The sequence below is a fragment of the Canis lupus genome, chromosome 26, assembly GCF_048164855.1.
Source record: "Canis lupus baileyi chromosome 26, mCanLup2.hap1, whole genome shotgun sequence".
Lineage (NCBI taxonomy): Eukaryota > Metazoa > Chordata > Mammalia > Carnivora > Canidae > Canis > Canis lupus.
The window spans coordinates 26,147,922-26,163,857 of NC_132863.1; the positions used below are offsets into that span (position 1 = coordinate 26,147,922).

The 15,936-nt window shown below is 38.8% G+C and overlaps 1 protein-coding gene across 2 annotated transcripts in view; it reads right to left on the minus strand.

Annotated features, from left to right (window-relative positions):
- Positions 1-15,936, minus strand: part of TRPC4AP (transient receptor potential cation channel subfamily C member 4 associated protein) — a 69,088-nt gene that overhangs the window by 50,478 nt on the left and 2,674 nt on the right. For both annotated transcript variants that reach the window (XM_072800645.1, XM_072800643.1), the window contains exons 2-3: positions 5,159-5,287; positions 1,755-1,871 (exon numbers count right to left, since the gene is read on the minus strand). In XM_072800645.1, coding sequence (XP_072656746.1) covers positions 1,755-1,871; positions 5,159-5,287 — 246 coding nt within the window. The remainder of the gene's footprint in view (positions 1-1,754; positions 1,872-5,158; positions 5,288-15,936) is intronic.

Below are 15,936 nucleotides of genomic sequence, written 5' to 3' on the forward strand. Positions count from 1 at the left end.
TTCCAGGTATACACCCCAAATTAATAAAAACATGTGTCCACACAGAAGTGGGGTGTAAATGTTAAGAAAAGCATTTTTTTTTTAAGATTTTATTTTATTTATTCATGAGAGACACAGAAAGACAGAGACATAGGCAGAGGGAGAAGCAGGCTCCCTGCCAGGAGCCTGATGCAGGACTCAATCCCAGGATCCTAGAATCATGTCCTGAGCTGAAGGCAGATGCTCAACCACTGAACCACGCAGGCATTCCAAGAGCAACATTATTCTTAACAGCTAAAGGACAGAAGCACAAAAGTCCAAAAGTCCATCACCTGATAAACAGATATACAAAATGTGGTATATCCATGCAATGGAATATTCTTCAGCCATAAAAGGAACAAAACACTGATACATGCTACAACATAGATGAACTTGAAAACAGTAAGCTAAGTAAAAGGAGTCAGTAACAGAAGACCACATATTACATGATTCCATTCAGATGAAACGTCCAGAATAGAGATATCTATAGAGATGGAAGTAGAATAAAAGCTGCCTATGATAGAGGTGTGTAGGGGAGTGATAGGTAAAACATACAGTTTTTCCTGGGGTGATAAAAATATCCTAAAATTGATTGTGGTAATGCTTGTGTGTATCTATGAATACACCAAAAACCACTGGATTGTAAACTTTAACTGGGTGGATTGTACAGTATGTGAACCATATCTCAATAAAGCTTAAGAAACTCTAGAAATAAAAAAAAAAAAAAAAAAAAAGAAACTCTAGAAATACACTTTTTCTCATATCTACTTAATTAATATTTAAAATTTACTTAAAATGTACTATTTGGTAAAGGAAGCTGCTGGGGGCTGGTAATGTTCCATTTCATGATTTGAGTGCTAGTGACAAAGATGAACTTATTTGGTGATAATTACTGGTGTACTCTTCTGGTAAGCAAGACTTAGATAATACAGTCCATAAAAACACACATATATACATGGTGTTGGTGATGATGTGGATTAACAGACACTATTACACTTTGTTACTGGAGATATAAGCCGATAAAACTTCCCAGGTATATAATCAACGAGTTTATAAACAATAAAGCACACATATATTTTGATCCCATAGGTATATAGTCCCATGCACAAAAACATTTACTGCAACCTCGTTGTAAAAGGAAAGGTGTGAGAAAACTCTAAATGCCCATCAATTGGGGCCTGGGTAAATAGACTACAGTATAATTATGCCAGAGAATACTATACAGCTATTTAAAATAATGAGGCAGATTTATAAATACTGAATCTATCCCCAAGCTAGAGAACTACACAGAAAGAGCAAGGTACAGAGTAGTATATCTGTATATAGGGAACGACACCTTTATGTGGGTAGAAAAATGTAAGGTGAGGACAGTGGGGGTTATTTACACATACACACACATACACACACACGCATGCACGCACGCTAAAACAGAACATCTCTGGAGGGACACAGAAAAACTTGAAATCGTAGCTGCCTCTGAAGAAGGGGTGGGAGAAGTAGGAGACACACTTTTTACTTTGAGCCTTAAAAAAAGAAAAAAGGTGGATATATTATCAACTCAAATAAATCATTCTTCTAATGTAAAAGCTATGGTGCTTCAACACAAGTGAGTGTCCCTGAGCATCTAAAGATTAAAATTCTGAAGTGTTTGCTATAAATTCTGCAATGTCTCCTTTCTCTAATTTCAAGAGTTAAATACTCAAGCCATTAAACAGTAGTAATAATGAACTACTTACATCAACACCTCCAAACAGGTCAAAAATATAAGTATTTGGATAAGTGGTTTCTTGGGTAAGTTTCCTCTCTTCAGTAACAAATGCCATAGCCTCCATGGAGAGAAGAGGAGAAATTTCCTAGTTCAAAAAAAGTATACAAAGAGACTTTCAGTTTTAGTATTCAAGAGGAACCACACACCAAAACGTTGGTTTGCATTTTAGTCACAACCTGAATGCCCACGAGCCCAAAGATAGCCCCCAATGAACCACTGTAGAAAAAAATAATCTTACAAAAAAGCTAGTATGATGGTCAAAATTTTAATTTTAATAGTAACAATAATTTAATACTTACTATGTACCAGGTATGGTTCTAAGTACTTCATGTATGATCTCTTTTAATCCTCACAAACCTATGAGATAACAGTAATTTATCATCCTAATTTTACAGATAAGCAAACTGAGATAAAAAGCTGTCAAGGTCACACAGCTGGTAAGTGACAGAGTTAGGATTTAAATCTAAGATATCTGGCTCCAGGGACGCCTGGGTGGTTCAGCGGTTGGGCCCCTGCCTTCGGCTCAGGTCGTGATCCTGGGATCCAGGATCCGGTCCCGCATCAGGCTCCCTGCAAGGAGCTTGCTTCTGCCTCTGCCTGTGTCTCTCCCTCTCTCTCTCAGTCTGTGTCTCTCATGAATAAATAATCAGAAAGAGAAAGAGAAAAGAGAAAAAAGAAAAAAGAAAAAAAAAGAAAAAAGCTCCAGAGTTTGAAGAAAAAAATAATTATATGGAGTGAAATAGGAGCTAGAGTGTGGGAAGAATCCAGGACGCTACTCATCATGCTCTCTCTTCAGGGACCTTGAGGGAAGATGGAACACAATAGGCTAGAGCAGTGGATCTCACACAATGGTGAACATCAGAATCACTTGAGGGACTTGTTAAAACCCAAACTGCTAAGTACCCCTTGCAGCATTTCTGATTTAATAGGTCTGGAGTGGGGCATTTATAACAACTCCCAAGTGATCCTGATACTGCTGGTCTAGGTACCACACATCAAGAAAAGCAGAACTAGGGCAGCCCAGGTAGCTCAGCGGTTTAGTGCCGCCTTCAGCCTAGGGCGTGATCCTGGGGACGGACCTGGGATCGAGTCCCACATCGGGCTCCCTGAGTGGAGCCTGCTTCTCCTTCTGCCTGTGTCTCTGCCTCTTTCTCTCTCTGTGTGTCTCTCATGAATAAATAAATAAAATTAAAAAAAAAAAAAAGCAGAACTCTTGCAGACAACCTGTTATATGTTGGGCACTGGGCTTTTATACATTAGCCCATCTAATCCTTAAAGTAATTCAATGACGTGAGTATAGTTTTACCTATTTTATAGGTGACAAGTAAAATCACAAAGTTGCCCAGGCTCACGTAATTAGTGACTGAACTACTTACTAAAGATTGAACCACTTCCTCTGGGTCTCATTTTTCTCAACTATAAAACTAGGATGTAGGGCATCTGGGTGGCCCAGTCAGTTAAGTGTCAGTCTTCAGCTCAGGTCATGATCTCAGGGTCCTGGGATCGAGCCCTGCGTTGCACTTCCTGCTTGGCAAGGAGTCTGCTTTTCCCTTTCCCTCTGCCTTCCCCCCTGCTTGTACACGTGTTATCTCAAATAAATAAATAATCTTAAAAAAAAAAAAAACTGGGATGTAATTTCTGCTAGCAACATGGTACAGTGGAAGCTGGTTTTAGGAGTAAGACAAATCTGGGCTCATCATGTAACAGCCACAGGCTTTGAGTGAGTTATTGCTGAGACTGTTCTTTCAACTGAAAAAGGGAACTGTAGAAGACTTCTGAATTTGCCTGCCCACTATCTCTTTTTCTCCAAGTAAAAGTCCCATTTCCTTGGGAGAAGAGGCCTCTCCCCACTTTCCACAGAGTTGTGTGAGGGCTGCCACCAAGCACCTCAGTGCTAGCCCCAGGAGCAGGTGATCAGGCCTAGTCAATAGTCTCTCATCCCCCTCACGTTTGGTGGCTGACCCAAGTTGTAGAAACGTCACCCTAGAACTATAATCATGTGGAGGAACATGAGGCCACACATGATGTCAAAATAAGAAATGAACAGCTTAATCCTGTTGAGCCCCTGAATTCACACCTACGCTTTCCAGTTATGTGAACAATAAAGGATCGTTTTTGCTAGTCTGAGTGGGTTACTGTCACTTGCAATCAAAAGTATTCTGGACTAAAACAAATATATCATGCATGTCATAGAGACTTAAATATCAAGAATTAAATATGCCTAGTCCACAGACTTCAAATAAGTAAGTGCTGGATGAATAAAGAAATAGTGACCACACTGCAAGCACTCACAAATGTTCATTTCTCTTCTACCCCATATTTCAGAAATTTTGCAGGAATCAAGTGTAATAATTTATAATTCCTTGCAAAGTGTTTTCAAAGAAATGTAAAAGACTACAATTATTTCTATCCCATTCAGACTTATAAGAATACAAAACATCTTTTTTTTTCAAAACATCTTTTTTTAATTAAACTTTTATTTGTAAATGATTTTCAAAAAAAAGGAAATGATTTTCAATTTACAGAAAAGTTGTACAGACAAAACATCTCTTCTTAAAGGTAAAGCTTATTTGCTGCCTACTATATTTTGGAATGACTTACATGGTATAATAATCAAAACTTTACCTCTGATGAACATTCTATGAAGTTTCATTATAATCAACTATAATTTGTATGGGTTTTAACTGTAGCTAGAACTGGTGATCTAATTCAAATTTGGACTCACCCCCCCAAAGCTAAAGTCTGGATACAGTAACTCTAGACCTACTGAACCAGATACCCCAGGTGGGTGCATGGGGCCCAGCACTCTGTTTTATCAAGCCTTCCAGGTGATACACACTCAAATTTTTTTTTAATAATAAATTTATTTTTTTATTGGTGTTCAATTTTCCCACACTCAAATTTTGAGACCAAGTGCCTTGGCATGTCTCTCTGCACTCTTCCATTTCTCTCCCAACTATCAATCCCAGTTCCTTTATCTTCTTATCCTGTTCATAATCGATCAACAACCACAAGGCCACTTCCTTAAACCTTTAGCAATATGGGGTTTTTTAAATCCTGCTCAAAAAAGAATGTCATCCCAATCCCAGCACCTAGTGTTGGCCTCCCAAATTAAGCAAGCACTGCCACAAAATAAGTGTAATAAAGTCCAGAAGGATATATACAGAGAACTTAATGGTGATTATCTCTGAGTGGCGGGATTATAGTGGAGTTTTGTTTTCTTCTTTGTACTTTTCCTGAACTTCCCAAATTTTCTACAGCTTACACATTAAAAACAGACTATTTTACAAAGTAGACTAAAGGAAAAAAAATAAGATATCTGTGTCACCCGGAGGCTTTGAATGCAGCCCTTCCAAGGCCCCTAAGAATTACCTTGAGGATGTTTTGGCACTCAATGAAGTCACTGTGGAGGTGGCTTGCTGCATACAGCTTCAGAAGCAGCTGAGGAATTCCACTCCATTTGGATTGTTTGTCCCTCTCTGCCAAAAATGTCTCCGTGAACTGTGAGTCAAAAGAAAAAAAGAAAAAGGAACATTTTACCGGCGACAAAAGAACTACTAGCATGCATGGCAAAGGAAAGCAGCTGCCTCCTAAACACACCCAGGACAAAAAATTCAAAGGTCTCTTTCTAGAAACTTTCAAAAGCTCAACAGCCTATAAGCTAAAAGCCCAACTCCTTGCCTGGTGACACAGCAGCCTTTATATTCTATCACCAACTCTCCTCTCGTTTCATCTCTTTCCCATGCACACTCCAGGCTCCAAATGCACCTATTCTCTATGTCTCTCTGCATGTGTTCTCCCTTGCCTAAAATGTTCTCTCCCTGTCTTTACCTGGAAAGCTCCTTCTTCAAAGTGTAAGCTACATAACCAGAAATTTTCCTTGTTGGGTCTTCTCCTCTCCCCCCACCCTTTTTCTCTTTTTTTTAAAGATTTTATTTGAGAGAGAGAGTGCATGCATACACGTATGCACACTAGGAGCAGAAGGGGAGGGAAGGGGAAAAAGTCTCAAGCAGACTCCATGCTGAGAGAGAAGCCCAACATGGAGTTCAATCCCATGATCCTGAGATCATGACCTGAGAGCCCCGAGATCAGGGCCTGAGCTGAATCCTCAACTGACTGAGCAACCTAGGAACCCCTCTCTTCTCTCCTTTCTAAGTGAATAAGTGCCCTCCTCTGGAGCCTTGTCTAACATTTTTCTTTTGTATCATAACTACTGATTGATTTATCCCCCTTCTCCTATAGACCACAAGCTCCTTCAGAGTAGGTACCAGGCTGTATTTATCATGCCCACCTTCTCTCTCTCAAAGAATGCCAGGCAGAGAACAGAGACTCAGTAAATGTTTGAAGGAATGAGCAATAACCTTCTAGTCTAATAACAGGTTCATTAATCAATTATGGCAGTTCCACTAACACTCTTAGGACTTATCATTAACCAGGGGCCAGATGTGAATTATTTTCATATACACTCTCAATCACATCAAAAGCACCTTATGACTGTTATTACAAGACATGCAAGTCTTCAATAATATCTTAGTCTATCCTGATGCACATCAGTCCTATGATTTGGGACAAATACCATCATCCTTCCTGAGCCTGTTTTCTCAGATTGTAAAAATAAAATACAGAAGTAATAGAGAGGTAATGAAATGTTTGTGAGAGTAATTTGTGTGAGTGAATCAAGGGCATTATCATTTCTGTAGGTAAAAGAGTGACTGAATATCAGCAATTTCCTATCATTCAAGCTAGTTCAAATCAAGGCAAGTCCAAAAACAATGGGAAACCATCTTTCCTCGAAAGGAAAAAAAAGAAAAAAACATGGTTTCATGGGACTCAGTAAAAGCAGTGTTTACAATTTTACAGGTATAGACATTTACATTAAAAATGAAAAAGAGGGATGCTTGGGTGGCTCAGCAGTTGACCATCTGCCTTCAGCTCAGGATGTGATCCTGGGGTCTGGGGATCAAGTTTGCATTGGGCTCCCTGCAGGGAGCCTGCTTCTCCCGTCTCTGCCTCTCTGTGTCTCTCATGAACAAATAAATAAAATCTCTTAAAAAAAAAAAAAAGGAAAAGAAAGAAAGAAGGAAAGAAAAAGATTTCAGATAATCTGTACCTCCACCATGAGAAACTAAAAAAGAATAAATCAAACTCCAAACAAGCATAAGGAAACAAAGGGAAAAAATACTATTGCAAAAATAAATGATATGGAAAACAAATTATCAAGAAAAATCAACAAAACCAAAAGTTGGTTCTTTGAAAAAAAATCAATAAAATTAAAACTTTAGTTATAATGACCAACTCAATACTGACTGAAATAATTCAAGAATGAAAGAAGGGACATTACTACCAACCATATGAGAATAAAAACGTTCATAAAGAAGTACTAGGAACAATTATATGCCAACAAATTACATAACCTAGATGAAATGGACAAACTTCTAGAAAGACAAAAACAACTGAAACTGACCTAAGAGCTGAATCAGTGATTTAACAAGAAAAAGGGAAAGAAAACTACCCACAAAGAAAAGCCCAAGTCTAGACCTTTCACTGGTAAATTCTACAAAACATTTAAAGAGAAACTAAAAATTCTTCACAGACTCTTCCATAAAACACTTCCTAACTCATTCTATTACCCTGATATTCAAACTAGACAAAGATAACACAATAAAACTATAGACCAATATCTCTGATGGATATAGATACAAAAATCCCCAGCAAAACACTACCAAACCAAATCAACATATAAAAAGGATTATACACTATGCCAAGCTAGGTATATTGCAGGAATACAAGGTTGGTTCAACATATGAAAATTAATCAATGTAATCAATCTGATAAAGGGTATTTACCAAAAATCCACAGCTATCATCATGATGAACAGTGAAAGCCTGAATGCTTTCCCACTAAGATCAGAAAAAAAGACAAGGATGCTGATCCTCATCACTTCTATTTAACACTGTACTAGTGATTCAGACCAGAGCAATTAGGTAAGAAAAAGAAACAAAGGCATCCAGATGGAAAAGAAATAAAACTGTATTTGCCATCCTATGATCTTGTATATAGAATATATTATGGAACCCACATTAAAAAAAACCTATTAGAGGCGATCCCTGGGTGGCTCAGGGGTTTGGCGCCTGCCTTTGGCCCAGGGCACAATCCTGCAGTCCCGGGATCGAGTCCCGCATCCGGCTCCTGGCATGGAGCCTGCTTCTCCCTCCTCCTGTGTCTCTGCCTCTCTCTCTCTCTATGTCTATCATACATAATAAATAAATATTTTTTTAAAAAACCTATTAGAGCTAATAAAGGAGTTCAGCAAAGTTGCAGGATAAAAACTGATATGCAGGGATCCCTGGGTGGCACAGCGGTTTGGCGCCTGCCTTTGGCCCAGGGTGCGATCCTGGAGACCCGGGATCGAATCCCACGTCGGGCTCCCGGTGCATGGAGCCTGCTTCTCCCTCTGCCTATGTCTCTGCCTCTCTCTCTCTCTCTCTCTCTGTGTGACTATCATAAATAAAAATAAAAATTAAAAAAATAAATAAAACTTAAAAAAAAGCGCTATACATAAAGGAAAACAGTGATACAATGAGCTATATTAAAATTAAGCACTTCTGTTCATCAAAATATCTTTTTAGAGACTAAAAAGGCAAGCCACCAAATTAGAGAAATATTTATAAAACATCACTATAAAGACTCATATCCAGGAAATGAAAAGAATTTCAAATCAATAAAAAGAAAATAATGTGCAAAAGATCTAAACAGGCCATCCACAAAAGAGGATGTCCAAATGGCCAACAGACCTCTGCTTAACTTCATTAGTCATTAGGGAAACACAAACCAAAACTATAAGGAGATACCAACACACAACAGTAAAATGGCCAAATTTAAAAAGACTGGCAACACCATGCTTGAATTAGTGAGAACATGAAACAACAGGAACTCTCATACATTGCTGGTGAGAATATAAACTAGTACAATCGCTTGGGAAAGTGTTCAGTAATAGCTGCTGGTGCTGAACCCATGCATATCCTATAATCCAGCAATTCTACCTCTAAGTATAGACCCAAAAGAAATTGCACATATATGCGTCAGGAGATATGTACAAGAATACACATATAAGTGGTGGTACTCATAAAAGCCCCAAACTGGAAAGATCTCAGATACTCATCAAAGGTGGAATGAACTGTGGTGTGTTAACAGAATATCATACAGCAATAAAAATTATTGAACTACAGCGTTATCATCATGAATGAATCTAACAAATATTTATATAAAGCATAAAAACTATACCTAAATACATGTTAGAAGTCAGGCTACTAACTTCATTTGGAGAGAAAGAAAAGTAGAGCAGTAGACTAGAGGTACAGAGGTCATCTGGTTGATTGCTACATATTTGATTTTATTATTCATTGAGCTGTACACATTTTTTTGTGCATTTTTATGTTATATTTCAACACAAGAAGTTTTTTAAATGCCTGAAACAAAATAAATTTGTATGTACCGATTATGGAAGGATCTCTATGATACATTTTCAAGCAAAAAAAGATAAATGCACAATAGTATATACAGTATGATACCACTTGTATAAGAAAAAAAGATATATAGAAACATTTACTTTTCTAAATTTAACATGTCTCTATATAGATACACAAGAAATCAGTAACCATAGCTGCCTCTGGAGGCAAAACTGGAAAGTGCTAGCAGAGGGGGTAGTGGGCTATTTGCAAGGGAGACTTATTTTTCTCTGTAACCTGTATGTGTATGTGCATATGTTATCTATTCAAAACATATATTACCTCTGGTAGGGAGGGAATGAGATGAAAGGGACATTAAATATATTGGTACTATCATAAATTTGGTAGTAGATATGTGGGTATTATGGTATTACTTACTATAAAGGTTTTTGTAGGTCAAATATTTAATAAATAAATCTCTGAACAATGGCATCAGCAGATGCTCAATAAATATTAATTACCTTCCCCATTCCATTCCCAACATATCTACACTTATCTTGCAGTATCTCCCATACAAACATTTCACTGTCTCTTCCCTGTCTTCTAATGGCCAATTGGGAGGACTTTCTCAGTGCTGTTCTTAGTGCCAGAAATATCTCCACCACTCTGTGCAAATTCTACTCATTCTTTAGAACCAACTCAACTCTCCCCTATTCCATAAAGTTCTCCAAAACAATCATAGCCCAACATAATCACAGGAAAGAAAATGGCTTTTAAAAATAGGAAGACCCTAAAATTTTTTTTAATTAAAGAAAACAGGATGACCCCCAAGAGAACATTTAGTGTATTTTTAAAAAAAGATTTTACTTATTTATTCATGAGAGAGAGAGGCAGAAACACAGGCAGAAGGAGAAATAGGCTCCTTGCAGGGAGCCTGATGGGGCACTCGATCCCAGTACTCCAGGATCACACCCGGGGCCAAAGGCAGGAGCCAAACTGCTGAGCCACCCAGGCATCCCCATTTAGTGCATTTTGTAGAGGAAATTAATGTCAGGTGATAGGCATGACTTTTTTTTTTTACAGTTGTTATATATTTTTTAGTTGTTACATATTTTAATGTATATCTACACAAAATGTCCAGCACAATGAATAAAAAGAAAGACTGTCACCATGACTAAGTTTCAAAATGCCAGAGAAAGTATGATCCTTTCAAGGGGTGAGAGGTGGGAAAATAGGTCATATATGAAGGAATGGGAAACAGAACAGTTACACCAAATGCTTAAAGACAATGGAATAACACCATTAAAATTTTAAGGGAAAAATAACTTCCAACTTAGAATTTTATACCCAGCTAAACTTAGTATACAAGTATAAAAATAAAAGACATTTTCAAACATGCAAGCTTTAAAAAAAGCCACCTCTCATGTACATTTTCTTAGGAGGCTACTAGAGAATGCACTCCCCCAAGACAGGATTCATGAAACAAATATCTAAAACATGAAAAAAAGGGATCCCTGGGTGGCGCAGCGGTTTAGCGCCTGCCTTTGGCCCAGGGCGCGATCCTGGAGACCCGGGATCGAATCCCACGTCGGGCTCCCGGTGCATGGAGCCTGCTTCTCCCTCTGCCTGTGTCTCTGCCCCCCCCCCCTCTCTCTCTCTGTGACTATCATAAATAAATAAAAATTTAAAAAAAAAACATGAAAAACATAAAACACTTTGAATTTGGTGAAGGGAAATCCCAAGAATTCAGATGTATAGCTGTCCTAGCAAGGAACTAGTCCAAACTGGAGGAAGATGGAGAATTCCAAGAAGGATCTCTTTTTTCAAAAAGAAAGCTTTAGAATTTGGTACTAAACTATAAGCACACAAAAGCAAGCAAATTTTAAAAGAACGAGATTATTCTACTGAAAGAAGCCAGACTCAAAGGCTACCTACGGTACAGTTCCATTGCAATTACAGTCTATAAAAGGCCTAACTGTAGTGGTGGTCACACTACTGGGTTCATCAAAACTCATAGAACTACAGGCATACCTCAGAAACATTGTGGGTTCAGTTCCAGACCACTGCAATAATCAAATGGATTCTTTGGTTTTCCAGTGCATATAAAAGTTATGCTTACATTATACTGTAGTCAATTAAATGTGAGATAGCATTATGTCTAAAAAAGGTACATGCCTTTATTACAGAATGCTTTATTGCTAAAAAATGCTAACCATTATCTGATCTTTCAGTCTTAATCACTGATCACAGATCATTATAATAATGATCAAAGTCTGAAATATTGTGAACATTACCAAAATGTGACAGAGACATCAAGTAAATGCTGTTGGAGAATGGCACCAATATCTTCTATTTTGTAAAAATACAGTATTCTTGAAGTGCAGTAGACAAAGCACAACAAAAAGTATGCCTGTATACACTAAAAAGGATGCATTTTACTATATTTAGATCTCAATTCAAAAAATGGGGGGTGGATGGTGGCTTTTAACTCAAAGAGAAACAAAATAACATACAAAGCAAACACTATACTCTATGGCTCCACTGTAGACAATGTTATCATCGTGATCATCATATAAATACTTAACACCAACAGCCCAAATTGTGATATATACATTAGTAGGATGAAAAAGAAATATGTGGCATAGGTGTTGTGAATTAAATCCTAGTTTTACAAGGGAAGAAAACAGATAATGTCTAACAAATAATGTCTAAAATTAGAAAGTCAAGAAATAGCCTTAAAAGCATGTTACTTAGAAATACTGGCTATCTTGTTTCCTGTAGGACCCTTCCCCTGCAAAACAAATAGCTACAGTGTGGACATTGGTTGTGTGGGGAGGGTAGAATTTGGGGGTGAAAAGTGGGGCAAGTCATGGCCATTTTTAGTTACAAGGCTCATGACAGCCAGAGAGCTTCCCCCCCCCCTTTTTTTTAGTTCATGAGAGAGAGAGAGAGAGAGAGAGAGGGAGAGAGAGAGAGAGAGGCATAGACACAGGCAGAGGGAGAAGCAGGCTCCATGCAGGGAGCCCGACATGGGACTCGATCCCCCAGGATCATGCCTCGGGCCGAAGGTGGCACTAAACCGCTGAGCCACCCAGGCTGCCCTCATATTCCCTTTTTTTAAAAAAACATTTTATTTGTTTTTTTGAGAGAGTGCACACACACACAAGCAGGGGGAAGGGGCAGAGGGAGAGGGAGAAGCAGGCTCCCAGCTGAGCAGGGAGCATGACATGGGGCTTGATCCCAGGACCCAGGGATCATGACATGAACAGAAAGCAGACACTTAACTTAGCCACCCAAGTGCCTTCCTATCGTATTCCAAATATTCAACTACACAAGGAATTTCTTTTACCACTTCTATTCTGTCTTACAGGTATTTACTCCAATTTAAAAATAATCATTTGGATGTTTTCATTGTGAACAGCTGAGTACTGTGATGAAAGAACCACCAAGCCAGTCATCTTCAAAGCTGAATTACTGGCAGGTGTTGTATGGGTTTCTTCTCTTGGAGTACTTGTGGTTTGACAGTTTATAGCAGTGATAATCTTTTACATCATGCTGCCTAAGCTGTCAACCAGCTCAGTGGATGTGACATTTCCAGGCACTTAATTTTCATTGACTTATTTTGTCTTTACTGCTTTTCTTTTTAAATAATTAATTGCTGGGGCAGCCCAGGTAGCTCAGCGGTTTATCGCCACCTTCAGCCCAGGGCGTGATCCTGGAGACCTGGGATTGAGTCCCACGTCAGGCTCCCTGCATGGAGGCTGCTTCTCCCTCTGTGTCTCTGCCTCTCTCTCTTTCTGTGTGTTTCTCATGAATAAATAAATAAAATATTTTAAAATAAATAAATAAATAATGGCTGAATTCCATAAACATAAATGTTTATCTTATTTGTTTAGTCCTAAGTGTAAAATATCTTATGTCTTATAATATTAAGTGCAAATAAATACCCGTATTAAAAAATAATTCACGGGGATCCCTGGGTGGCGCAGCGGTTTGGCGCCTGCCTTTGGCCCAGGGCGCGATCCTGGAGACCCGGGATCGAATCCCACATTCGGGGCTCCCGGTGCATGGAGCCTGCTTCTCCCTCTGCCTGTGTCTCTGCCTCTCTGTCTCTCTCTGTGACTATCATAAATAAATAAAAATGTTTAAAAAATTAAAATAATTCACGAAGATGAAATTCTTCGTTACATTATTCTAATAACAAATATTAACTAAGGAATACCTGTGTCCATTTTTTTTTATAAATTTTTATTTATTTATGATAGTCACAGAGAGAGACAGAGAGGCAGAGACACAGGCAGAGGGAGAAGCAGGCTCCATGCACCGGAAGCCCGACGTGGGATTCGATCCCGGGTCCCCAGGATCGCGCCCTGGGCCAAAGGCAGGCGCCAAACCGCTGCGCCACCCAGGGATCCCTGTGTCCACTTTAATGGGATTTGTTTTGTTTCAATATAGTTAGGAGTGAATTTTATGGCTTGTAAATATAAAAACTTCCTGTTAAAATGAATAGTATTTATTATTTTTAATTTATGAGAATTTATCCTATCCTGGGGTTTTTCAATCCCAAATTACCCTTGACAGGCAAGACTATATTAACTTAAACCCTTAGGTTTCACAAATACTAATGCATAGGCTGAGGCTAAAACAAGCTGTGCCTACTGAAAAAGAAAAAAAAAAAAAGGCGTCAATCTCAAGAAAAAGCGTGAACACTCATGTAGAATTTAGATATGCCAGTAATCATAAAGAAAGCAATGACTGTGATTTGGGAAAGAGAATGAGGATGCCATAATTTAGTTTGTCATCATACTGCCAAACAAAAGCACTAGCTCTAGGGGTGGTGGGTCATGACCTGTGTGAGTTACTCTGCGTTGAGCCCAAGGCTTGCCTATTGTATCCCTTTCCCTCGATTCCTACTGATTATGCAGGTCTGGTGCATCCACTGTAAGGAACATGGATTTGATTCTAACTGCGTGGGATGCCCCTGGAGGCTTTAAGCAAGGCATTTGTCGGGGTTTTAAGATTGATTTTATTCATTCATTCATTCATTCATTCATTCATTCATTCGAGAGAGAGAGAAAGAGCACATGCACACCACCGGAGGGAGGGGCAGAAGGAGAAGCAGACTCCCCTCTGAGCAGGGAACCTAATGTGGGGCTAGATCCCAGGACTCTGGGATCATGACCTAAGGTGAAGGCAGACGCTTAACTGACTGAGCCACCCAGGCACCTCAAGCAAGGGATTTGTAGGATCTAATTTACCGAAAGGATCAAATGTGCTGATAAATGTACAAAGGATCCATAAGTACTAAAGCATTACACCAGCATTACTTTTATTACCTTGACAGAGGACAAATTAAATGGGAGAAAAAGTAAGACACACTAAAATCCACCCAGCACAGGTCTGTTCTAAATCATGTGGTCTGCAATCTTCTCCCAGACTTAAGAACCATTTAGGGAAATGGGGAAGCCTTGGGGAGAATCAGGTTTGGTGGAAGAGGAATCAGGAATTTTGACATACTATGTTTGAGATGCCCACTAGATATTTAAGTGGAGGTGCTGAGAAGATATTTAAATATACCCATCTGGAGCTAACGAGAGAAATCTGGATGGAAATCAGATTTAGGATCCATTTAGGATATAGAGTATTTGTTAAACAATATTCGCTAACCTTTATAGCATGCTTACTATGTTTTAAAACACTATTTTAAGTGCTTTATATGTATAAACTCACTTGATCCTTACTACAATCTTACAGACTAGGTCTCATAATTAGCCCTACTTTACAAATGAAGAAACTAAGGCATAAAGAGATTAAGTAACTTGCCCAAACACAGACAGCAAGTATGTACCAGAGCTGGAATTCAAACCTAGGCTATCTGACTCTAAAAACTCTTTAAAGCCATGAGTTTAGGAGCAGAGACAGGATTGAGGAGGAGGAAGACTGAGCTCTCACAAACAGTATTTCAATTCAAACAATTTTCTGAGTCCTGGATATCAAGGGCCTAACACTGTTTCAGGCTCTGCAGACACAAAATCCCTTAAGAAGCCCAGTCTAATAGCTACAAGTTGACGGCAACTATTACTGAACATCTACTATCTGCCTCACGCTGGCCAAGCTTTTTAGACATCTGATGTTACTTACTCTTCCGAACACCCCTACGAACATCAGATTCCCTTTTTAGAAATAAGGAAACAGAGGTTCAGGAAGTTTAAATAACATAACCTAGGTCACTCAACTAGTAAGTAATGGAACTAGGGTTCAATCCAAGTCCAGCTTTCTTCAAAGTCTGGTCTTCTTCAAGGAAATCCTGTTACATGCCACAATATGGACAAAGGACATTAAGCTAATCGGAATAAGTTAGTCACAAAAAGACAAATATTGTTTGATTTCACTTCTATGAAGTACAGAAAGTCATCAAATTCCTAGAAACAAAAAGTAGAATAGTAGTTGCCAAGGGGGTGGGAGGGGAGTTTTTTTTAATGGGAAGAGTTTCAGACTAACAAAGTGAAAAAATCCTGGAGATCTGATTCACAACAATGTGAATATGCTTAACACTACTGAATTGTACAAGTAAAAAATGGGTAAGATGGGGGTTCAGCGGTTGAGTGTCTGCCTTTGACTCAGGGTGTGATCCCAGAATCGAGTCCCGCACTGGGCTTCCTGCATAGAGCCTGCTTCTACCTCTGCCTGTTTCTACCTGTC